Source organism: Aquarana catesbeiana, linkage group LG03 (assembly GCF_042186555.1).
Source record: "Aquarana catesbeiana isolate 2022-GZ linkage group LG03, ASM4218655v1, whole genome shotgun sequence".
NCBI classification, from domain to species: domain Eukaryota; kingdom Metazoa; phylum Chordata; class Amphibia; order Anura; family Ranidae; genus Aquarana; species Aquarana catesbeiana.
Genome location: NC_133326.1, coordinates 38,386,264 through 38,412,221, shown reverse-complemented (window position 1 = coordinate 38,412,221; position 25,958 = coordinate 38,386,264). Strand labels below are relative to the sequence as shown.

General features: G+C 40.2%; 1 protein-coding gene across 8 annotated transcripts in view; it reads left to right on the top strand.

The window, feature by feature from the left end:
• Positions 1-25,958, top strand: part of NTRK3 (neurotrophic receptor tyrosine kinase 3) — a 1,063,191-nt gene that overhangs the window by 504,457 nt on the left and 532,776 nt on the right. For all 8 annotated transcript variants that reach the window (XR_012242732.1, XR_012242731.1, XR_012242729.1 and 5 more), the window contains exon 6: positions 19,834-19,991. Coding sequence is in view for 4 of the 8 variants with exons in the window: in XM_073618426.1 (XP_073474527.1) it covers positions 19,834-19,991 (158 nt within the window). In the remaining 4 variants the exon portion in view is untranslated. The remainder of the gene's footprint in view (positions 1-19,833; positions 19,992-25,958) is intronic.

The window sequence follows — 25,958 nt, the reverse complement described above, 5'->3', positions numbered from 1 at the left end:
CTGTTGTCGGATTTTCTGATTATCAAAAAGTCCAAAGTACAAACACGCATGCTCGGAAGCAAGAACGAGCTGGAAGCGGTCGGTCTTGTAAACTAGCGTTCGTAATGGAGAATTAACATTCATGACGTGGCATATTATGAAATCTCCAAATTCAGCGCACAATTCTCTACTTTAATGGGATAATAATGACGCTGCTTTGCTGGTGATACTGATGGAGTTCTGCCAAATGTATTTTAAAAGGTTTTTATTTTCTAGTTGTATCAAGAATAATATTATAATGCTTGTTTTTTTTTTTTTTTTTTTTTTTTTGGGGCAAGTTACCACAACACTATTATCCCATAGTTTTTAAGATCAAAAATACAAGTATGTTGGTGTCCCTTGTTAATTTTACATTGTATTTTTTTAAATGTAACTGCCTACTCCCAAACTGTCATTTGAAGTAAAACACGTAGCCAAGTATTATTCTACACAATTTTTTTATTGTGCATTAAAAAAAGAAAACAAATTAAATTAGACATGTTATCTACCAATAGAACTTAACCAAAAAGTGCATTCTATGCATCCAAAAATATAGAAAATATACCAAATCAAATCATTATTCAATCAAAAAATAAAATAAAAGCCTCATGCATGTGTCCTGCTTCTTAATATAGGGGGTCAACAATGCCAAGAGTTGGTGAAAGCAGGAGTCTGTCATCCGGAAATAATTCCCAAAATCATCCGGATTATTCTCCTGGACTGGACTTGGGTCAAAGCAATAACTCCAAGGCCAATAATAAATAACACGTTATCTCCTCCGATTCCGCAACATGGCTGGTTGACGAACGGCCGTTCAGAAATGAACAGAAAAGCACAAAATGAAAAGCGCAAAATGAAAAGTGCAAACTAAAAAGCGTGAATCAACACTCACCAAACTTCTACTAACGCGAAATTAGCAGGAGGAGCCCAAAGGGTGGCGCCTGACAATTGAATTTCCTCTTTATCGGCTCGTAGTACATCTAGTACGTCACTACGTTTGTGTTTGTTGGCCGACAATTGCTTGCCGTTTGTATGCAAGACAAGTTTTGGGCCAACGCCCTTCGGACAAAAGTCTGAGGCTTTGTCTGCGGAAAATCCAATCGTGTGTATGAGGCTTAAGATAAAATCTTCCATCCTCCATTCATAGAGTGCTTTTCACAGCTGATAGTAGAGTTTGAATGGGGGATGGGAGCAGAAAAGGCAGGCATAGTTGGCATTGTTGACAAGTGTCTATGATAGATCCAGCACATATTAACCCCCACATCACCAGAAGATAACTGCTGTAGGATTATGGGGGGTGGGGTGGGGGGGGAGAGAATAGGACAGCCTCTACTGACTCAAGAACAATTCTCAATGAATGTAGTACTATTCCTTGTGCTGAATAAAAAAAAAAAAAAAAATCGAACTTAGGCTTTAACTAAGACCTAACTCATTAAATGACAAATTTTCAATTGGCAATCGCTCAGTGAGTTTTGCAAGCGTGCAAAAAAGTAAGGCCCATAAAACATTTCAGTGCAGAACTGTTATACTGCTCTCCTACATAACAAGGTCTCACAAGGTACATTATCACTAACCACAAGAGAAAGCTAGTTCTCAGAAATGTTTCACATGTGCTATTTATACAAAGAGGTATCAAGTACATCGGATTCATTGACGTAGATTGAAAAAGGTGTTTTTTGGTGGGTTTGTGCTATCGTAATAAAATATTATATGAACTTTTAGCTGTCTGGGTTAACTTCTGCTCTACTTTATATTGTAATGAGTAAAACAGTGTCCATATTTATTTAATTAATTAATTAATATTTTTTTTTTCCATAAGATTTTTATTTGAAGTTTTTGCAAATAACAATCATAAATTGATAGTCTTACAAGTACCCAACAGAATTTAGTAAACAAGTCCACACTTAAAGCATAGGCAGTCAAAAAGCATATTAAGACATTTTAGGATTAGAGTAATGCGATTGGTAATACCAGATGAACCATGGTTTTCTGAGTGTTGTAGATGCCATTTTCTGGATGCTAGCAGCCTTTTGTAGTATATTTATTGATGTACCCCTTACATATAGTGGTTGGATATAATAAGGGCTAGTAGCCCTGGGACCATATTTCTGAGGGATGCATTTGGTCTAGATATGGCTTTGCTAAAATATATACACAGGGTTGATTTACAAAAGGCAAATAGAATGTTCCCTTTGAAAGGGAATTTTCCCCAGAGTTTACTCAGTGAGGCAAAGCTTCTCTGACTTTCGTCATCCAATCATGAGCATGCAAAAATGTTTTGTTTTTTTTTACTTACCTTGCTCATGGTTGGGTATTCTTTACAAAGGGAAACTTCACCTCATACACTAAGATCTAGGGAAAATTCCTTTGCATAGTGTAAATTCCCCTGCAAAGTGAACAGTCTATTTGCCTTTAGTTAAATTAACCCTTTAATGTATGTTTATTCTCTTTTAATATGTATTTGCAAACAACACAGGCTTGTATTACAAATACAGATTGCAACTGAAGTACAACCAGACTCGTACAAACCCTTTAATTTAACATAGAGCAGAATACATTTCAATGAGTACTTGTGAACATTCTCTTATCATTAAATCTTATAGGATCCTAATCCTATACAGTATCTTTTCATGTGACAACACTGAAGAAATTACACTTTGCTACAATGTACACCCCTGAGTGAAAATGTCCAAATTGGGCACAATTAGCCATTTTCCCTCCCTGGTGTCATGTGACTCATTAGTTCTCAGGTCTCAGGTGTGAATGGGGAGCAGGTGTGTTAAATTTGGTGTTATCGCTCTCACTCTCTCATACTGGTCACTGGAAGTTCAACATGGCACCTCATGGCAAAGAACTCTCTGAGGATCTGAAAAAAATAAATGGTTGCTCTACACAAAGATGGCCTAGGCTATAAGAAGATTGGCAAGACCCTGAAACTGAGCTGCAGCATGGTGGCCAAGACCATACAGCCGTTTTACAGGACAGGTTCCACTTAGAACAGACCTCACCATGGTCGACCAAAGAAGTTGAGTGCACGTGCTCAGCGTCATATTCAGAGGTTGTCTTTGGGAAATAGACGTATGAGTGCTGCCAGCATTGCTGCAGAGGTTGAAGGGGTGGGGGATCAGCCTGCCAGTGCTCAGACCATGCGCCGCACACTGCATCAAATTGGTCTCCATGACTGTCATCCCAGAAGGAAGCCTCTTCTAAAGATGATGCACAAGAAAGACTGCAAACAGTGTGCTGAAGACAAGCAGACTAAGGACATGGATTACTGGAACCATGTCCTGTGGTCTGATGAGACCAAGATAAACTTATTTGGTTCAGATGGTGTCAAGTGTGTGTGGTTGGCAACCAGATGAGGAGTACAAAGACAAGTGTGTATTGCCTACAGTCAAGCATGGTGGTGGGAGTGTCATGGCCTGGGGCTGCATGAGTGCTGCCGACACTGGGGAGCTACAGTTCATTGAGGGAACCATGAATGCCAACATGTACTGTGACATACTGAAGCAGAGCATGATCCCTCCCTTCAGAGACTGGACCACAGGGCAGTATTCCAACCCCAAACATATCTCCAAGGTGACCACTGCCTTGCTAAAGAAACTGAGGGTAAAGGTAATGGTGCAGTGCTGGAAAATAATGGTGGCCACAGAAAATATTGACACTTTAGGCCCAATTTGGACATTTTCACTTAGGGGTGTACTCACTTTTGTTGCCAGTGGTTTAGACATTAATGGCTGTGTGTTGAGTTATTTTAAGGTGACAGCAAATTTACACTGTTATACAAGCTGTACACTCACTACTTTACATTAAATGCAAAGTGTCATTTCTTCAGTGTTGTCATATGAAAAGATATAATAAAATATTTACAAAAATGTGAGGGGTGCACTCACTTTTGTGAGATACTGTGTATGTATATATATATATATATATATATATATATATATATATATATATATATTCTGTTTATTCTTCTTCCTTCTTCCCTTCACGCCCAAAAGGCCTAACCCATGAGGCAAGGTGCAGAAATAAAGCATTTGGTGTTGTGGCCAAAGTATTGTTTTACACAATTGCATCCCAAACCCACAGTGTTACTCCAGCCTTCCCAGGCCACACCTGAGAGGGGGCGTTGACACCGTGAGCCATCTGCCTTCCCACTCATCAGCCAGACAAGATTGCACAGTTCAAATCAGGAGGCACTGGGTTCTCAGTCCCATGAGGCATTGCAAGGCTGTCATTGAAACAAGCATGACTCCCAAACGCAGAGGCATGGTGGAATGTGTAGTTCTGTAATAGCTGGAGGACCATAGGTTCAGCACTCATGCTATACAGCCAGCCATGCCAGCCAAAAAACAGAATGATGCCAGACCACCCTCACTGGATACTGATAACAGATACTACACTTGATCTTAGCCAAAAGGTCCTGCCTGAATACAGTACCAAACATGAAAGCACCATGTTGTTCAATCAAAATGTAGACTTCTATCAGTTGTTTAGGCAGAAACTTAGGAGAGGGTAAAGAAGTGGAAGTGGGGGAGAGGTAAGTGGTTTTGGCTATCATGAATAGGCAGCTAGTCAAATTTAACTGTGGCTTAGGGGGGAAAAAAATCCTCTTTTACTTTGGTACATTTCTATTTTTTATTTCAGAATTAAATCTTGATCATTGAAGAACATCACACTATGAGGTTGATTTACTAAAGACAAATAGGCTGTTCACTTTGCAAAGGAAGTTTCACTTTGCAAGGGCATTATCCCTTACCTTAGTAAATGAGGTGAATCCCTACTGACTTCTAGCATCCAATCATGTATAAGCAAAAACATTTTTTTTAATTTTGTTTTTCTTGCATGTGATTAGGTATTCTTTGCAAAGTGAAATTTCACCACAATGATTAAGTTAAAGAGGAGCTCCAGGCTCCCCAGAAAAATAAAATTCAACAGCTACAAATACTGAAGCTGCTGACTTTTACTGTAAGGATACTCACCTGTCCAGAGTTCCAACAATGTCCTCACCCGAGCCGATTCTTCAATCAGCTTGGGGTGCAAGCACTAGCATTTCTAGAACCGCCTCACAGGCGGTTTTCTATTGAGCATGTGCGAGCCGTTCTGCACCTTGTGCATGGTTCTGTAGTCTATTGGGACCTGTGATGTGTCCTGGAAGACTGCGGGGGAAGGAGAGGGGGCTGAACTTCCGGCTCAGATCGCCGCCGTCAAAACCAGGTACCCGCTTCCCCCTTCCACCCAAAGAGTGTCAAATGTGGCAGTGAAGGAGGGGGAGGATGCAAACAAGTGGAACTTCCCCTTTTGGGTGAAGTTCCACTTTAAGGAAAAATATATGTGCAAAATGAAAATTCCCTTGCAAAAAGTAAACAGCCTGTTTGCCTTTAGTAAATCAACCCCTTTAACTCCATGGCAGATGTGGACCATATTCCTGTTTATAGCGCAGCATGACTTTAACCATGTAAAAATTCTCTGTGCATTGTTTTATAGTTTATTGCTAGTGTGTGTAATATGCTTGTGCATGGTCCCGTAGTCTTCTGGGACCTGTGATGTGTCCTAGAATACTGCTGGGGAAAGAGAAGGGCAGACTCCCGGCTCAGATCGCCACAAAGATCTAAACCGGAAGTGGGAGCGGGTACCTGCCAAAACCAGGTACCTGCTCCCCCCTTCACCCCAAAGAGTGTCAAATGTGGCAGTGGAGGAGGGGGAGGATACAAACAAGTGGAACTTCCCCTTTTGGGTGAAGTTCTTCTTTAAGGAAAATATTACTTGCAAAATGATAATTCCCTTGCAAAAAGTAAACAGCCTATTTGCCTTTAGTAAATCAACCCCTTTGGAGGTTGTGGACCATGTTCTTGTTTATAGCGCAGTATGACTTTTAACCAGGGGCATTGCTAGGGGGTGGCTTTTGGGGCTATAGCCCCGAATCTGAGGCCAATAGCCGCGAGTCTCTGCAGGGGTCCCCAAGGGGAGGGGAGGCTCTCTGGGGACCCTTATGTAAGTGGGGGGCTCTCTGGGGACCCTGATGTAAGGGAGAGGCTCTCTGGGGACCCTGATTTAAAGACCTAGGCTTTCTAGGGACCCAGATTTAAGGGGGAGGCTCTCTGGGGACCCTAATGTAAGGGGGCCTCTCTGGGAACCCTGATGTAAGTGGGGGAGCCCTCTGGGTACCCTGATGGAAGGGGGAGGCTCTCTGAGGACTCTGATGTAAGGAGGAGGCTCTCTGGGGACCCTGATGTAAGGTGATGTAAGGGGGGGCTCTCTGGGGACCCTGATGTAAGCGGGGGGCTCTCTGGGAATATATATATACCCACATGTATATTACTGTATATACATGTGTATGCCCACCCAAGCGTATGACTTTCTTTACTACGCTGCTATGGGCTCTAGCCCCAGTTCTTTTGTAGACCTAGCAACGCCCCTGCTTTTAACCATGTAAAAGTTCTCTGAGCATTGTTTTATAGTTTATTAGTAGTGTGTGTAATATGCTTGTGCATGGTCCCGTAGTCTTCTGGGACCTGTGATGTGTCCTAGAAGACTGCTGGGGAAGGAGGGGGGTGCAGACTTCTGTCTCAGATCGCCGCAAAGATCTAAACCGGAAGTGGGAGCAGGTACCTGCCAAAACCAGGTACCTGCTCCCCCCTTTGCCCCAAAGAGTGTCAAATGTGGCCGTGGAGGAGGGGGAGGATACAAACAAGTGGAACTTCCCCTTTTGGGTGAAGTTCCGTTTTAAGGTAAAATTTACTTGCAAAATGAAAATTCCCTTGCAAAAAGTAAACAGCCTATTTGGCTTTAGTAAATCAACCCCTTTAACTCCATGGCAGATGTGGACCATGTTCCTGTTTATTAGCGCCGTATGATTTTTAACCAATTAAAAGTTCTCTGTGCATTGTTTTATAGTTTATTGCTAGTGTGTGTACATTTTTGTAGGGGAAAATGCCCCCTTCTGCTATTTTTTAAATAGATGGGCGCTATTAGGGAGCCATAACCACATTAAGAAAAATAATAACTGGCTGTCTTCCCATAAACATCATCCAAAATAGCCGTGTAGAATGCAGCATGAATAAATAATGAGGCTGATGTATAAATAATCCATAGTACAAAAAATGCAGCAGGTTTGTGGTGTTAAATGGATCCAGTAAATGGCAAAAGATAATTTGTGCTCAGACCTCCCAGGTGTCTTTCAATTAAGACAAGTTACATCATTGGCACTAATGCAGGTTGTTAGTAAATTCAGCCCTCGAGCACACTGGTCTTTCATTATTAATGCCGTCTTCATTAATTATCAACAGAAATGCAAGAAAGTATTTTATCCACTTTATTGGTTACAGTAGTTTGGAGTTAAAGCTCATATCATGGAAACCCTTATCGATGATAAGACGTAGAAATAAGAGCCATTTTGTGAGTCTCTAGGGCAGACAGTTTTTGTGACATAAATATTCTGCTGGTAAAGTAATTCTCCTCTCAGCCTGGATAAGAATAACTGGGCTGTGCAGATTTTCATTCATTACTTTATCTCTCTAACGTTCATCTTTCATAATCTGGAGCATCACAGAGGTATGAACTACATTCTATAAAAGTTGATATATTGTTATTAAACTAAACCTGTAACAAATCTGCCAATTCACACTGAGAATGTAATGAAAGAAATGCATATTTCGAGGCGCCTCCGAAAACTACTTGTCAAAATTATCAGTTGATTTGATGGTATGAGCGGCTGAAGATATATAGAACTTCCAAATGTTCCCATAAAAGCTGAGCCTAGCCCCATCCTCATCTTTAAAGTATAACTAACGTCAAAAGTGTTTTTGTTTTGGATAGAGGGGAGAGGGATTAGAACACCTGCCAGTTTTTATTGTTGTCTATGTCCCCATTAGGGAGATTCGCCGTCTCTGTTTGTCCTGTTTACCCTTATCATTGAAAGTGAAAGTAAAAGTAAATACCAAATGTATGGTTGTCCCCTAGAAAAGTTATAGATTGGGAATCTTCCAATGGGGACACTAGTTCTGGTGACCTGGGGGTCCCCAAGGAATTCTGCAGGTTTTTCCTCATACTTACTGTTTTGGTGATGAGATGAGAAGTGATGGGAAATCCCTCCATTGGGACAAAGCAAGCAAAACAAACCTGACAGGGGTTATAACCCTCCCTTACTGTATCTAAAATGAAAAACAAGTTTTGCCTATAGTTCTACTTTAAAGCCATAGATGGATTGCAATTTGTCCGGTTGAGCAGGGCCAACCGGACATTGGCCAAATTTTGATCCATCTATGGCTCTACCCACGTCCATTCCTATCCACCTCCCTGTTCCCATTCACCTTACTTTGCGCAGATAGAGAAATATGTTTGTTTCTTTTCTGGGCTGGTCGAAAAAAATGACCCATCTGTGTCCAGGGTTACTTCTCAGTATGGTAAGATAAGAAACAGTTTTTTTTATGTTTTATTAAGTTTTTCTCAAAGGGTACAACATATGAAAACAAAAAAGAAAAAAAAAATGACAAGTGTTATACCCCACAAGCGCTCACAATATAGCCAAGTAGACATGGCCAATGAAGCTAAAACAGAGATGAGACTTGTCACCCTCATTCACTGTACCAAATATTTACCACTGTGGGATGGAAAGGTGAGTAAACACTACTCTGAAGGAAAGCATGGATGGTAAATAACTTGAGCCAAAACTTTCAGAGTAACCTAGAGAGTAAAAGCTCAAGGGAGTCAAAACATCTTTTTTCTTTCATCTTTTCATTATAGTCAGAATTCACTGCCATCCGAGACTCCATCAGGATTTATCTAAACTTCGTTAGAGTCCATTAGACTCAATTTCTTTCATTTCCTTTTTCCATGGACAACACTAGAGTGAGGGATAGCGATGAGTTTGGGTTAGAAAGGGATGGGGATGCTCTAGACACCATTAACCTCGTCTTCTTCTTCTTCTTCTTCTTCTTCTTCTTCTTCTTCTTCTTCTTCTTCTTCTTCTTCTTCTTCTTCTTCTTCTTCTTCTTCTTCTTCTTCTTCTTCTTCTTCTCCTTCTCCTTCTCCTTCTCCTTCTCCTTCTCCTTCTCCTTCTCCTTCTCCTTCTCCTCCTCATAACTTGACATTCAAAATGCATACATTGTAAACAAGACATTGATAAGCATATCAGGGATGCAACTCTATTAAATTATTCTCTCCGGGAGTTTGGGATCAATATTAAATGTTTAGCTATAAATCTTTTTCATATTCTTCTGTTTCTAATTATTATTATTGTTATTATTACTAATATTATTGTTAAACATTAAAATTGTAACATATTACTTGCCTTTGGAACTGTATATATTGTAAACAATATATAGCAGGAGTACAATTTTATTAAAGCAATTATTCTGTTGTAAATTTAGGGGTAAATGTTACATTTTTAGCCATTAAGCTTATTTTATTTACGTTTGTATTACAAATATAAAGCAGCCTTTTGGAAAGGAGAAAAAAAAAAAACACATAATGTTATTAATGTTCTTGTTGTTACTGAAACCTTTTGACTTTGGAGTGTATTTATTTACTTAATAAGTGCAAAGAGCATTATGCTGCAACCCATAGATATTTTCCATAGATCTGATTTTATTAATCTCATCACACCAAGGTGGCCCAGAAAGGGGCAGATGAGTAACTAAGCACAGCGGGCAAACAGAGTGTTTTAAAATATCATTGTTCTTTTCACATGAAAATATAATTTAAAGGGTAACTGTACTTGTTTTTTGTTGATTTTTTATTTTTCTCTTTATTTAAATTTACATTTCATTAAGCACTTTCCGACCACATAACCAACATATACTGCGGCAAAGTGGCTCTATTGTGCGAAATTATGTACCTGTACGTTATTTTGTGCAATAGCCTTTAGGGGGTGCGCGCACGCCGCCAGAGACCCGATCGCGCACTGATTGGACAGAGGGGGAGCCAATCAGTATGTCTGGTGGACCCAATGTCCGCCGGCCACCCGATGTCCGCTGGCCACCCAATGTCCGCCGGCCACCCACAGTCATTTCCGAGAGAGGCAGAACGGCAGTCTGCTTATGTAAACAAGGCAGATTGCAGTTCTGACAGGGGAGAATATGGAGATCTTAGAGCAGGGGTCTCAAACTGGCGGCTCTCAAGCTGTTGCGAAACTACAAGTCCCATTATGCCTCTGCCTGTGGGAGTCATGCTTGTAACTGTCAGCCTTGCAATGCCTCATGGGACTTGTAGTTTTGCAACAGCAGAAGGGCCGCCAGTTTGAGACTCCTGTCTTAGAGTATCCCCCCACATTTAGAAAGCACTCCCAGGGAACACATTTAACCTTTTGATTGCCAGTGTCATTAGTACAGTGACAGTGAATTTTTTTTAGCACTGATCACTGTATTAGTGTCACTGGTCCCCAAAAAGTGTCACTTAGTGTCAGATTTGTCTGCCGCAATGTTGAAGTCCTGCTAAAAATCGGTGATCGCCTCCACTACTAGAAAAAAAAAAGTAAAAAGATAAAAATATCCCATAGTTTGTAGACACAATAACATTTGCGCAAACCAATCAATATACGCTTATTGTGATTTTTTTTACCAAAAATATGTAACCTAAATTTAGTAAGAAATTTGATTTTTTACATTGTTTGTATTGGATATGTTTTATAGCAGAAAGTAAAAAATATTGTTTTTTTTTTTTTTTTTTTTTTAAAACAATTGATGCTTTTTGTTGTTTATAGTGGAAAAAAAACTGCAGAGGTCATCAAATGCCACCAATATAAAGCTCTATTTGTGGAAAAAAAAGACATTAATTTTATTTGTGTACAGCGTCGCACGACCGCGCAATTGTCAGTTAAAATAACGTAGTGCAGCATCGCAAAAAGTGGCCTGGTCATTAATCGGGTAAAACCTTCTGAGACTGAAGTGGTTGAAAGAACTATTTAGTTGAATCTGCAGCCAGCTATGTATTTTTTTTTTAAACTGGTAAAAAAACAGTCATAGCTTTCTTGTATGGTTATTGTGTACCCACAGGATTGGCTCGCTGCTGTTCTCACTAGGAGGGCCATACACGGTACAAATCTCAGTCGGTTCAGCAGAAAACCAGCTGAGATTCGAACTGTGTATGAACAGGCTGAATGTACCAAGTTGATCGATTGATCAACTTTGGTACAACCAACCTGCTGGGTTTTAATTGTGATAATTGCTAGCGGCTGCTATAGCTGCTAGCAATACTCACTGTCTTCTCTCAGCAGGGACAGCTTCCCCATCCCCCACTCTTCCCCATCGGGAGAATACAATGAAACGGCAGGAGGAATTACTGCATCAACACTGTCTGTGTTGATGGGGGAATCAAGCTAATTGTTTTCCTGAGGTTGCAGGAAAGAAATTAGCTTCATGTATGACCAGCCTAAGGCTAATAGCAAGAGCACTAGGGATAATAGTAGGAAGAACCGCCTACTCGGTACTCAGGAAGTAGAAAGTTAGTGAAATTACCATTTGAATTATCATAGATGGTCCCAGAGATATTCATAGGACCGCCTAGTCTAAATAAAAAAATTGCACCGGGACTGTAATTGTGCACCAACAGTAGTACAGAAGTGACATCCAAGTATTTATTGCTCTCTATCCGTCCAGAAGTAAGTATAAATGACTTTGTTAGATTTACCACCTGCAGTAATATTATTTACAGTATTCCTCAGCCAAAATTTAGTTTTAGTTTTGGATAAAGTGATGAGGGACAAGAACCCCTATTGCTGTATGTGTCACCGCTAAGGAGATTCACCATGGTCATCAGAACTGAAAGTGGGGAATTTTCAAATTTTTAGGTTGTCACCGCAACAGGAATATAGAGGAAATCGATCAATTTAACTATAAATATTTTATACCTCAGAGGCCCCTGGTAAAGCTGACAATTAACTGTAGTAGTCAATGCTACTACAATGATAGCCACAATCTTCCAGATCCTGTGCAGGTGACTTCCCCTCTGCACACTGAACCTCGGCGTTGCCGCCATTCCTATTTTATTTTGAATTAAGACAAAGCGTTCTCCGATTGGACAAGGTGGAGAGGAAAGGCATTGATGTCACAATCTCCTCCTGGTCCAATCAGAGAAGGCCTTGTAAGACATATGCAATTCGTTTTGTTCCGAATTCGTTTTATTAACATATTTTTTTAACATATTTCGACAAATTCGTTAATTCGGAAATATCCAAATGAACGAAAACCCATTTAATGAATTTTTTATGAATATTCGTAAATTCTAATATTGGAAAATTCCTAAATTAGAAAAGTCATAAATTCGTAAATTCGAATTTTCGGACTTTCTTTCTTATTTTCAGATATTTCAATTTTCGAATTTACAGATTCTCAAATTTACAAATTTACGAATTTTACAAATTTACAAATTTACGAATTTACGAATTGCGATCATAACAAATGACCCGAAAAACGAAACAAAAACAAATGAAACGAAAATGAACAATTTTTTCAGCAGTGCACATGTCTACTTGTAACCATCAAAAAAAATTACAAGATGTTCTATGACTGGCAGCAGTGCTAAGCAAGCGACCACCTATGACTGCAGTGTAGTAACACCAACTAGTCTACAGTGTTCCCCAGCAGTCCATCAGGTATGGGATAGTAGGCTTTTTTTCAGCGGGATTGCGGGGGGGAATGCAGTTCCAGCACCTCAAGCACTGAATGTATGTAATGACAAGGGTACTAGAGTGTGCTGGAGGGTCTTTTGGTGCTGGCTGCTGGGGAATCTGTGGTCACTGGAGGGATCTATTGTTATGGGTGGTCTAATGTTGCTGGAGGGGTTTATTATTGCTGGCAGAGGATCTATTGTTGCTGGGGGGGGGGGGGTAAATGTTGCTGGGAGGGATCTACTGTAGAGCATGTGGTCTATTGCTGTTGGCCGCTGAGAGATCTAATGTTGCTAGTGGGGACTATTGTTGCTGAAGTGGGGGTAATTATTTTTTTTTGTGGTGTCTCTATTGTTGCTGGACAGGTATATTGTTGCTTGGGGTCTATTATTGATGGGGGGCTATTGTTGATGGGGGAGGTCTATTGTTGACTTCAGGGGATCAATTTTATTGCTTTTCTTATTATCAGTATCAAATTCCATACAAATCACTTGGTTGTGTATTCTCTAAAAGGGGCAGTACTGGAAGGTGGGTAGGGGGTGGAACCAAGGGACAGTGCTTGGAGGTGGATAGGGGGTGGAGACAAGGGGTGATTCGGAAGGAGGGAGTACCTGTACCTATCTTATTCCCTGAGAAAAAAAGCCGTGGTTGGCACACTTACATTGTGCCTACCTATACTAATGTAAATTTGCAAAGATCATACCTGGAGTACAACTTTAACTACTTGCTGACCATCCGCCGCAGTTGTACTGCAGCAGGTTGGCACGGATGCGCGAATTGCCATCTGCCACGTTAAGAAGCTTTTGGGGGGTGCGAGACCTGGGCCGTTCCGTTTGGCCGGTGGTCGCGATGTCCGCCAGCCACCCATGATCGCTCCTCAGAGAGCCAGAACGGGGATCAGTGTATGTAAACAAACAGATCCCCATTCTGACAGGGGAGTAGAGAGAGATCTGCTGTTCCTAGTGATCAGGAACAGCGATCTCTGTCCTCCAGACAGTCCACTGCCCCCACAGTTAGAAAGCACCTCCCTAGAGAAAACCTAACCCCTTGATCGCCCCCTAGTGTTATCCCCTTCCCTGCCTGTGACATTTATAAAGTAACCAGTGGCTATTTTTAGCTCTGACTGCTGTATAAATGTCACTGGTCCCAAAAAAGTTTCAAAAGTGTCCTAACTGTCTGCTAAAATTCACAGATCGTCGCCATTACTAGTAAAAAAAAAAATAATAAAAATGCCATAAACCTATCCCCTATTTTGTAGATGCTATAACTTTTGCGCAAACCAATCAATATACGCTTATTGCATTTTTTTTTAGCAAAACTATGTAGAAGATTACATATTGGTCTAAACTGATGAAGAAATTTGTTTATTTTTATTTTTTTGTATATTTATTATAGCAAAAAGTAAAAAAATATTTTTTTTTTCAAAATTGTTGGTCTTTTTTGTTTATTGCGCAAAAAAAACAAAAAAAAAAAAAACGCAGAGGTGATCAAATACCACCAAAAAGAGCTCTATTTGTGGGTAAAAAGGACATAAATTTTGTTTATGTACAACGTTGCATGACCGCAAAATTGTGAGTTAAAGCGACGGAGTGACGTATCGCAAAAAATGGCCTGGTCAGGAAGTGGGCAAATTCTTCCAGTCTGTAAGAAATACTTTAATCAGAACTAAAGAAAAAAAAAAAACAAAAAACAAAAAAAAACCCCAGTACATTACAAAATGGCTTGTGTAGCATTTCTACATTTGCTGATTTTAAATTAAACACAAGTGTCCTTTAAATGGTTGATTGTGCTCTTGCATTACTCTCTGCTCCTTGCTCATTTACAATTGTATAACAATAATTGCATTCCTGCCTAAAAAATGATAAGTTGAAGTCCAGCCTGGAAATTCTAACCAAGCCACCTGTGCTGAAAGAGAAATATATTTAAAATTCTGGCCAGTGTACGACCACTGCTGAGATCCGCACAAACAACTTACAGGTCATTACATAAAAGTTACTTAAAACAACAAATGCCCTAAAGTCTTTAACTTAATATAGGCTATAATAAGCCAAAGCTGTCCGCTGTGATTTTGCAGGTGGAACAAATTTATCTTTTTTAGGAAAGTCATTAGAGGTGACATTTCAGCAGTCGCTTCCCAGCTTGTCCTCAACTTTGAACAGTGTTCAGTGAGAGATTCTATTCCTCATAGGACAGGAATTAGAAAAGAAACATTATTTTGTATGGTATGATGTCATTGACAGTCTCTGGTCACCGTAGGTTTAAGAAAAGAAAAAAGACCTAATAAAATATGGGCTTATTTAACAACAGGATGCAAACAGATAACACAATGCAACCATTAAAATTCAACTTATGCCCCGTACACACGGTCGGAATTTCCGATAGAAAAAGTTCGATAGGAGCTTTTCATCGTATATTCCGACCGTGTGTATGCCCCATCAGACTTTTTACGTTGAAAATTCAGACAGACTTAGATAGAGAACATGTTCTATATTTTTCCGATGGAACAAACTCCTATCGGGAAAACCGATCGTCTGTATGCTGTTCCGACGTACCAAAAACGACGCATGCTCTGAAGCAAGTACGAGACGTCATACATGTTGCCCCGTCGTACGTGTTGTACGTCACAGCTTTCTTGATGGTCGGAATTTGGTGTGACCGTGTATATGCAAGACAGCTTGAGCGAAAAACCTTCAGAGTTTATTCCGACGGCAAAACCGGTCGTGTGTACAGGGCATAAGAGGGGGACAGATGAAAGTTGCTTTCTGATTGGTTGTTTTGGGTTTCTAACTGTACACCTTTACTTTTTACAAAGTTATACGGGGCTAAGAAAATTCTTCTTTTTTTTTCCAAACTTACATTTATTGAAAATATTAGATAGAATCCTAACTAATCCCTCTCCCTCATTAGCCATTCTCAGCTTGGGAAAAGAAACTTTCCCACATAACCTCAGAACCGCTCTCATGCAAATAATATTTGCCGCCAGACATAGTTAGTCAGGTTGAAAAAAGACACACGTCCATCTAGCTCAACCGTAAAAAAATAAATAAATAAAATAAAAAATATCATACAATCCCATATACCCAATCCTATACCCACAGTTGATCCAGAGGAAGGCGAAAAAACCCCCAGAAAAGCGGGATCCAATTTGCTACAGCAGGAGAAAAAATTCCTTCCTGATCCCCCGAGAGGCAATCGGATTTTCCCTGGATCAACTTTACCTATAAATGTTAGTAACCAGTTATATTATGTAGAGAAAGAAGGAAAGAATCCAGGCCTTTCATAAAGCAATCTACTGAGCTGGCCAGAACCACCTCTGGAGGATGTCTATTCCACATTTTCACAGCTCTTACTGTGAAGAAACCTTTCCATATTTGGAGATGAAATCTCTTTTCCTCAAGACGTAAAGAGTGCCCCCTTGTCTTCTGTGTTGACCGTAAAGCGAATAACTCAACACTGAGTTCACTATATGGACCCTTTATATATTTATATATAGTGATCATATCTTCCCTTAATCTCCTCTTCTCAAGAGAGAATACATTTAGTTCCTCTAATCTTTTCTCATAGCTGAGCTCCTCCATGCCTCTTATCAGTTTGGTTGTCCTTCTCTGCACTTTCCCCAGTTCTCCGATAACCTTTTTAAGAACTAGTGCCCAAAACTGAACTGCATATTTCAGATGAGGTCTTACAGACTACTCATCATGTGCAAATGGAGAGGTTCATCAATTCCAAATATCCCGGACGTGAAGCTCCAACTAAACCTAGTTAAGGAATATGAACTTTGCTCCGCTTTGCATGATGACACACCAAATTCACCAACACTTTGAAGCCATAGACATTAATCAAAAACATTGCACAATCCTAATAAATCTACCAATTTCTGCTGTTGTGATTTAACCCATATTCTTTCATGTCTATGTAACTCTCATACTGGCATAATTGACTGTAACCATTGTTATTGGTTTCTTCACATATGTTATTGTGATAAGGCAATGTGTTTCCTATCTTATAATTGGAGAATTAATAAAAATATTATTTAAATAAAAAAATAGTATTATGTGTTATACAGAATATAAGTCATCAAGTTTACAATTGACCAGGAATCACATAAGGGATTTTCTCCTAGTAACAGAAGAGCAACTGGTGTGATACTGTATAAGTGGTGTCTTATTATTAATGCAGTAACAAAAAATTACTGGAACCAAGGCTGAAATTTTGGCAAATTAGTATAGAATACTACTCTATATAGTAAGCGTATCATCAATATTATAAAGCCCAATTAAGTCTCTGCCCAAGATTCTTGGTTTAGGGTTGGAATTGGCAAGGTTTATAATAACCAATATGTAGAGGAAGCAATTTGTCTAGAAGTGTATGTGGCCAGCACTTTCACTGCCTACATTTTATAGTTAAGCTTTTAAGGGGAACTGGCTGAGTATTAGAGGGGGGAAATTATGAAAGCGCAAGATGTAGATTCAGAGATGAGATAAGGGGAAGAAGATTTTCTCAGAGAGGGGAGAAGTAAAGAGAAGGGGGAAGGGGAATAGCTGAGAAAAAGGAATAGTATAAGAAGGGAAGTGTAAGGGACATGGGGGAGACGCAAACTCTTTTACTCCCTCGTCCCTCACATGACAGCACTATTAGGGCCTTGCGAAAAGCAACCATGCACAGAATATTGCTTTGTGGGAGACAGGGAGGCTTTTATGTATTGCCTGTATCAATAAGTTAAAAATAACTTGGCTTAAAGTTGAACTCAAGGTAGATGGAAAAAAATCCTCTAAATATATATTTAAATGCAGCTGGTGCAAATACTTGAATATGACTTGAGTGTTCTGTAATCCCCCATACCAGGGTTTCTCAACTATGGTTCCTCTAGAGCAGGGGGTCTCCAAACTATGGCCCTCCAGTTGTTCAGGAACTACAATTCCCATCATGCCTAGTCATGTCTGTGAATGTCAGAGTTTTACAATGCCTCATGTAGTTTTGCAACAGCTGGAGGGCCGTAGTTTGGAGATCCCTGCTCTAGAAGTTGCTAGGGTTTCTTTGAGCAATGAACAATTTCTGCCTCTCAGATAAATTACCACTGACACCATTGATCTTTTAGGTATCTGTAAGGTTGTAATTCTTCCCAATATCCACAAGTGTAAGGAACGTTCTTCCCAGTGAGCATCACACTAATGTATCATAAGTTGTTGATATATTATACTTTTTAGCAGGGGTTTCTGGACAGTAGAAAGTTATTTCAAGGGTCCCTCTGTATTGAAAAGGTTGAGCAAGTCTGCTCTATATGGTAGAGTTCAGACTGGAAGGGAAGCACTAGGAACCAATCTGGTGTGCTGCATACACGTGTTAGCAAGGAACATGCTGTAAGCAAGAAAGAGCAGAGCAGGTAAAAGTGTGAGCTCCTCAGTTTGCTGATATTCCATCAGTGTCACCTCTCAGGTGTTTTTTATATGGTATAGGAGTGCTGAACTCCAAAATAGTGTGTATATCTTGGTATGCAGAGAATATAGAGGCTGGAGGCTGCTTTCCATCAACCGGTGTATCCTCAAAGACCCTTGGAGGGGACCAATAGAGTATTAGAAGTGTTACAGTGCCACTCTAGTTTCTACAGTCCATAAAAGATTTATTCTGTATTAAAATTCAACTTATTTCGGGGGCTCAAATCCCCCCCCTCATCAGGGAAAGGTCATACAGGTGCCTAGAATGGACAGCTCCTGTCTATTCTAGGCATCTGTTTGACCTGTTCCTGATAATGGGGGAAGCTTCAGTTACTGAAATGCATTTGATTTTATGTGGATTTTAACCCTTTATGTATTGTATACTTAGTATGGTGCTCTCATCCTTCTAATACTCTTCTGCCCAGGTGGTGGACAGGGAGGTGACCCAGGCTATCATGCTTAACTGCAATAGAGAAAAGTCAAATCACCAACTTTGCTCTATGGTCTGGTGGAGCTGTAAAAATTATAGGGATGAATGGACAGCAGCTTTACACAGCTTTACACAACTCCCATATGAGTATCTAAACGGTGTATTTAGAGATTTGTCTGAAGTGTAGCTTTAATTTTATAAGGGTGTGTTCAGTTAATGAAAACCTTGCTTCTTTGAAAATCTGTAATTACCTGTATACATGGGAGAAGCCTTCTTGATCTATCTCAGCTGATGAAAGAGGATCTTCAGTCTGGAAAAAATAAAATAAAAGTCAACAGATACAAATACTGTAGCTCTTGACTCTTAATAAACATGTACTTACCAGTCTAGGGATCCAGTCTGTCCTCACTCAGGTCAGTTCTTCACTGGTCTTTGGGTCCCCGATGCTGTCATCTTGGAATCTTGGATGTGGGAAGCTGGCTGCCCTTTGTAAATGGACCTGTAGCCCCCTGGGGCCTTAGCGAACCCAAGCGAAAATGGGAAGCAGGTATCTGTCAAAACTAGGTACCCACTCCCAGAAAAAAAAAATTCCCTTTTCTGGTGAAGTTCCACAGAAATTCCACCAGCAAAAGTCGGATGTGAGCTCTTGGTCAGAAATTCCGACTGTGTGTATGCTCCATCGTACTTTTGCTGGTGGAATTCCAGCCAGCAAAAGATTGAGAGCAGGTTCTCTATTTTCCCGTCGGGCAAAGTTCCTATCGGAAATTTAGTTCGTCTGTATGCAATTTCGATGCGCAAAAAAGAACACATGCTCGGAAACAATTTGACGCGTGTTCGGAAGCATTGAACTTCATTTTCTCGGCTCGTCGTAGTGTTGTACGTCACAGCGTTCTTGATGGTTGAAATTTCAGAGAACTTTTGTGTGGCCGTGTGTATGCAAGGCAACTTGAGCGGAATTCCATCGGAAAAACCATCCAAGTTTTTTCTGACGGAAATTCCGATCGTGTGTACGCGGCATAACCATAATCTTCAAGACATATTTCATGTCTTGATACAGAAGGGTTGTGTGAGTATTGTAACAGAGTTTCAATGATAGAATCATATGAAAGAGATCTAATAAATAAATAAATAATACAGCCACCACATCTAAGGACTGATAAGCTAAATGTATTCTATTTTTGTTTTTGGGTTTAGATACACCCAGGCATACAGGTGGAGTTGGGGGAACAGCAGTATTTTTCAGATCCCAAATTAATAATGAGCTTATTAATGTTATTTGTTAAATTCTGGTAATCCATGTATCCTAAAGGGTGAGTTCTAAGTCCGCTTTATTCTTATTTCAGGAAATTAGAAAACAACCGTTTCAACTGCAGCTGTGACATTCGCTGGATTCAAATTGGTCATTCTAAGAATGAAGCAAATCTAGGACGTCAGTCACTTCAGTGTATGAACAGGGAGGGTCGGTTCATCCCCCTACATAGTATGAATATCTCACATTGTGGTAAGTGTTTGTTTTTTTACATGTGGCAGGTTTTAAGTGTAAGTCCACCTAAAATGGACAACTCATTTGTGGGCTGAACACATGTGATTTTTATTAACCAGTAGCTTCTTGTAACACTGGGTAACTAAGGTGGACTAACCTCCCTATTTTTTTTTTTTTTAAGTGTGAAACCCATAATGTCAAATGTCAGTTTTCTGTCTTTGTAAAAGAATTCATCAAAAAACAAAAAAGTTGTTCAGTTATTCCACACAACACATAAATATAAATATCATAAAAAAAGGAAAAAACAATTTCCAACTGATTTACTAAAACTGGAGCGTGCAAAATCTGGTGCATCTGTGTATGGTAGCCAATCAGCTTCTAACTTCAGCTTGTTCATTATATTTATACTTACTGTATCTGCTCTGTTGCAGTGGATTTGCACCAGGCAGCTCCGATCCTTTTCTTCTCGGGTACCTCTTTGCTGCTCCCAGTTTACTATGGGGCACCCAAGCCGAGCTGCAGCTCCATGTGTCTATTCGGACATGGAGCCGCTGTTCGGCCCCACCCCCTTTCTCTCCAGTTTTAGTAAATCAACCCCAAAATGTATCTAGAGACAGCAGTTTGTTTTAGCTTTGGATAGCTTGAGGAACAGCTAAAGTGTATGTATAGCCAAGACAAAAACAAAAAACAAAAAAAAGTTTTGGATAAAGTAGAGAAGCATTAGAATGGTCAACTTGTATTCCTGTCTGTTGCTCCACTAGGTAGATTCAACTTATCTATATGCCCAGGCAAACATTGCCATAAAGATATAAAGTCATTGGGAATCAAAACATTTACAATTGTCACTAGAAGATATGAAGGTAAATCTTCCAGTAGAGACTCTGATTACCCTTCACTAAGCTGTTCAAAACTGGGAAAAAAAAGTTTGGGCCCTTGGCAGATTTGTATTGCTGTCTGTGTCCCTGTTATAGATTTCCCCCACTTCCTCCTTGGTAAAATCTGTCTGTCAATGGGATACAAAGTAAGAGAAAATCTCTTTAACCACTTGCCGACCAGCCACGCCGCAGTTTTAATGCGGCAGGTTGGCCCGGCTGTGCAAATCGACGTTACCTTACATCACTTCCCATTGTGGCCACTAGGGGGTGCGCCGCCGGAGCCGATGCGAGTGCCTGGTAGGCGTGATGACCGCCGGTCACCCGCGATTGCTTGTGACAGAGTGAGAACCAGGATCTGTGTGTGTAAACTCACAGATCCCGGATCTTTCAGGAAAGAAGAGACAGATTGTGTGTTCATACAAAGTATGAACGACGATCTGTCATCTCCCATAGTAAGTCCCCTCTCCCTTCACACAGTGAGGGAACACAGTTAACCCCTTGATCGCCCCCTAGTGTTATCCCCTTCCCTGCCAGTGACATTTATACAGTAATCAGTGCATTTTTATAGCACTGTTCGCTGTATAAATGTCAATGGATCCAAAAATGTGTCAAAAGCATCCAATTTGTCCGCTGAAATATCGCAGTTCCGATAAAAATCGCAGATCGCCACCATTACTAGTAAAAAAAATAAATAATAATAAAAATGCCATAACTCTATCCTCTATTTTTGTAGACGCTATAACTTTTGCACAAACCAATCAATATATGCTTATTGGGATTTTTTTTTTTTTTTTACAAAAACATGTATATGAATACATATTGGCCTAAACTGAGGAAAAAAATACTTAAAAAAAAAAAATGGGATATTTATTATAGCAAAAACTAAAAGATAGTTGGGGTTATTTACAAAAGGCAAATCCACTTTGCACTACAAGTGCAAACTACAAGTGCACTTGAAATTGCACTGAAAGTGCATTAGGAAGTGTAGTCCCTGTAAATCTGAGGGGTAGATCTGAAATGAGGGGAAGCTCTGCTTACCGTTTTTTATTCAATCATGTACAAGCTAAAATGCTGTTTTTTATTTTCCTTGCATGTCCCCCTCGGATCTACAGCGACTGCACTTCCAAGTGCACTTTCAGTGCAATTTTAAGTGCACTTTGCACTTATAGTTTGCACTTGCAATGCAAAGTGGATTTGTCTTTAGTAAATTTGTGTTTTTTTCAAAATTGTCGCTCTTCTTTTGTTTATAGCGCAAAAAAAAAAACAAAAAAACGCAGAGGTGATCAAATATCACCAAAAATAAGCTCTATTTGTGAGAAAAAAATGACGTCAATATTGTTTGGGTGCAACGTCGCACAACCGCGCAATTGTCAGTTAAAGCGACGCAGTGCCCTATCGCAAACAAATGACCTGGTCATTGAGCAGCCAAATCTTCCGGGGCTGAAGTGGTTAATGAAGCCCCAGAGAGCAGTAAACAACATACAGGGGCTTTTTTTTTTTTTTTAAATCCTTTCTCACTTTAACCAAAACTAAAGCAGAAGTTTGTGGTTTAAAATATCTTTTTTTGTTAAGTTATAAAAATAATAACCTAGAGTTGGGTGAATGGAGGAAAAAAAAAAAAAAAATTATGGTTTAAGAAAACTTCAGCTTTTAAGAACAAGGATTTTCCTCCAGACACAACTGCATTAACTCCATTTATGAAAGGACCGAGTCACTTACCTCTGTAGGAATAGAGGCAGCACACCTAGAGAGCCTACACGTGTTTGATCATTGCTGGAGAAGAGGATGGAAGACGGATGCATTAGAGTTTTTACTGCAAAATCTCCACATTTTCTTCAAAGGATAAGCAGCAGTCCATTTAATTTGCCATCTCAGGTCATCTCTGTACCCAGTTTATTTATTTTAAAAGTACTCTCTTATAAAAAAAAAAAAAAAAAATATATATATATATATATATATATATATATATATATATATATATATATATATATAGGCAGCAATTGCTGGCCTTCTACTAGTTGCTTTGCTGACTGTGCCCTCAGTATTGCCCTCTGTCCTCAATTTGTGATTAATAGCCCAGAATGAGTACGTAGCTACACAAATTATATATCCTAATATTTGTTCCTGCTCAGTCACTGAGACACTGCTAAAGCCAGTTGTATATTGTGAGATTCAGGTAACTAGTATTTTTGAAGGTTAACAATGGCAGCCCCCATGTTTTTCTTAGGTAAGGTTTCCTTAACCACTTCAGCCCCGGAAGAATCTACCCCCTTCCTGACCAGAGCACTTTTTGCAATTCAGCACTGTGTTGTTTTAATTGACAATTGCGCGGTCGTGCGACGTTGCTCCCAAACAAAATTGACGTCCTTTTTCCCCCACAAATAGAGCTTTCTTTTGGTGGTATTTGATCACCTCTGCGGTTTTTATTTTTTGCGCTGTAAACAAAAAAATAACGTCAATTTTGAAAAAAACGCATTATTTTTTACTTTTTGCTATAATAAATATCCCCAAAAAATATTTAAAAAAACATTTTTTTTCCTCAGTTTAGGCCGATATGTATTCTTCTACATATTTTTGGTGAAAAAAATCGCAATAAGCGTTTATTGATTGGTTTGTGCAAAAGTTATAGCGTCTCCAAAATAGGGGATAGTTTTATGGCATTTTTATTGATATATTTTTTTTACTAGTTTTTTATCGTGACTGCGACATTATGGCGGACAGATCGGACAATTTTGACACATTTTTGGGACCATTGGCATTAATATAGTGATCAATGCTAAAAAATTGCATTGATTACTGCAAAAATGTCACTGGCAGTAAAGGGGTTAACCACTAGGTGGCGCTGTAGGGGTTAAGTGTGTCCTAGGGAGTGATTCTAACTGTGGGAGGGAGGGGCTGTGTGTGACACATCACTGATCACCACTCCGATCACAGAGAGCAGAGATCAGTGACAGTGTCACCAGGCAGAACGGGGAGATGCTTGTTTGCATTAGCATCTCCCCGTTCTTCCTCACCGTGAGGCGATAGGGGGTATCCCCGCGGACATGGGGCACACGTCCGCAAGCTGCCTCTTAAAGGGCAACGTACAGGTACGTTAATCTGCCTGTACGTGCCCTTCTGCCGCAGTATATCTGCGTGAGGCGGTCGGGAAGCGGTTAAAGGAGTTATAATGGTTTGCATTTTTTAAAATAAAAATAACAAACATGTCATACTTACCAGCTCTGTGCAAGGGTTTTGCACAGAGCAGCCCCGATCCTTTTCTTCTGGGATGCCCCGCCGTTGCTCTTGGCTCCTCCTCTTCATCAGGTGCCCCCACGGAGAGCAGCTTTCCATGGGGGCACCTGTGTGGGCTCGCTCCCGAGTCCCGCTGCTGCATCCATTGACACAGACAGCAGGACTCGGCCCCCCCCCCCTTGTGTCACTGGATTTGATTGACAGCAACGGGAAGCAATGGCTCCTGCTGCTATCAACCTATTCAATGAGGAACCAGTGGGCTCATGCTCATCACTGGAACAGATGGGTTCAGATAAGGCAGCTGCAGCAAAGAAGGTTTTTCACCTTAATGCATAGAATGTATTAAGGGGAAAAACCATGAGGTTTACAATCCCTTTAAGTGTATTTGAAGATGTTTTTTTTTTTTAAGCAGAATCAAATGATCAGATGGGGAGTAACTGTAGCAGTTTTCTAAACAGGTGCAAAGATAGATGCAATATGCATTTTCAAGATGACAAAGAACATGCATACTCTGCAGGATAATACAGAACAGACTATGAAAGCTGCACAAACATGACCTCTTCACAGCAAAGGAGAGCAACTAGCAAAGAAACATTGCTTCAGTAAAACAGTTTATAACATATACAGCTACTTGTGATTATCCTAATAAACTGCGTCCCTCACAGTGAAATCCAGGGTAGCATTGGTAATACAGGAAAACAATTGGAAGGATCCAAGACCCAAGGACAAATGGTCAGCCCACTGAAACTGAAATACTCTGTTAGCAACTGGGTCCCCAGAGTAGCTGGGTCTTTTAGAGAATCGGCATGCTATTAAGCTCCTGCTGGCTGCTGGCACACCTATTCCAACAGTGGAGGACCGCTTTACCTGGCTGCAAATTACTTGCCCCTAGCTACTGCAGTGGAACCTTGGATTACGAGCATAATCTGTTCCAGGAGAATGCATGTAATCCAAAGCACTCACATATCAAAGTGAGTTTCCCCATAGAAGTCAATGGAAATTAAGGTAATTAGTTCCAAATTGACTTCTATTGCATGCAATACCGCATGTGGCCAGAGGTGGGGGGGGTGCTGGAGAGCCTCGGAAATACACGGGGACAGCTTGGCTGAACTCGGAAAGGCTCGGAAACACTCAGGAACTGAGTATTTCCGAGTAATTCAAAGTATTTCCGAACGGCTCTGAACCGTTCCGAGTGTCACTGGCGCCCCCGCACCTCTGGCCAAATGTGGTATTGCACACCCCATTAGCTTGAATTCTGCTTGTTTTACAAGACAACACTCGCAAACCGAGTCAGAGTTAAAAAAAAAAAGTTGCTTTTCTTTCAAAACGCTCATTAACCGCGTTACTCGTTAACCAAGGTTCCACTGTATACCTCTGCCTAATCAGGTGTGGTTTATTGAGCTGCTGTGGGAGGGAAGCTGAGGAACGATTCCCTAGGTATGTGCAGAAACCCAGGGAGTTGTATAAAATTACAGTAGAATTCCAGGATAACCCTAACTAGTCTTAAAAAATCTCCCTTCTCCCTTCCTAACAGCTTTGCTGATTAACCTTTGTAAGAAAGATGTGTATAAAGGCATACCCCACTTTTAAGTACACAATGGGACCAGAGCATGTATATAAAATAAAAATGTACTTAAAGTGAAGCAATACCTTTTTCACTTCTAGGGTGTCAGGGGCTGTAGAGGGGGGGTTATAGTACTGTACAGTTGAACACGCAAGAATGGCACAGATGCTAGGCCGTAACAGCCGACCAGACCAGTGGAAATAAAGTTCTCAGGTTCTCCAGTTCTCTCTTATTCTGTGCACATAAATTCCATGGCAGTAACTGTGACAGCTCTAGATAGTGTTATCTTGGCATATAGACGACTCACAGTTA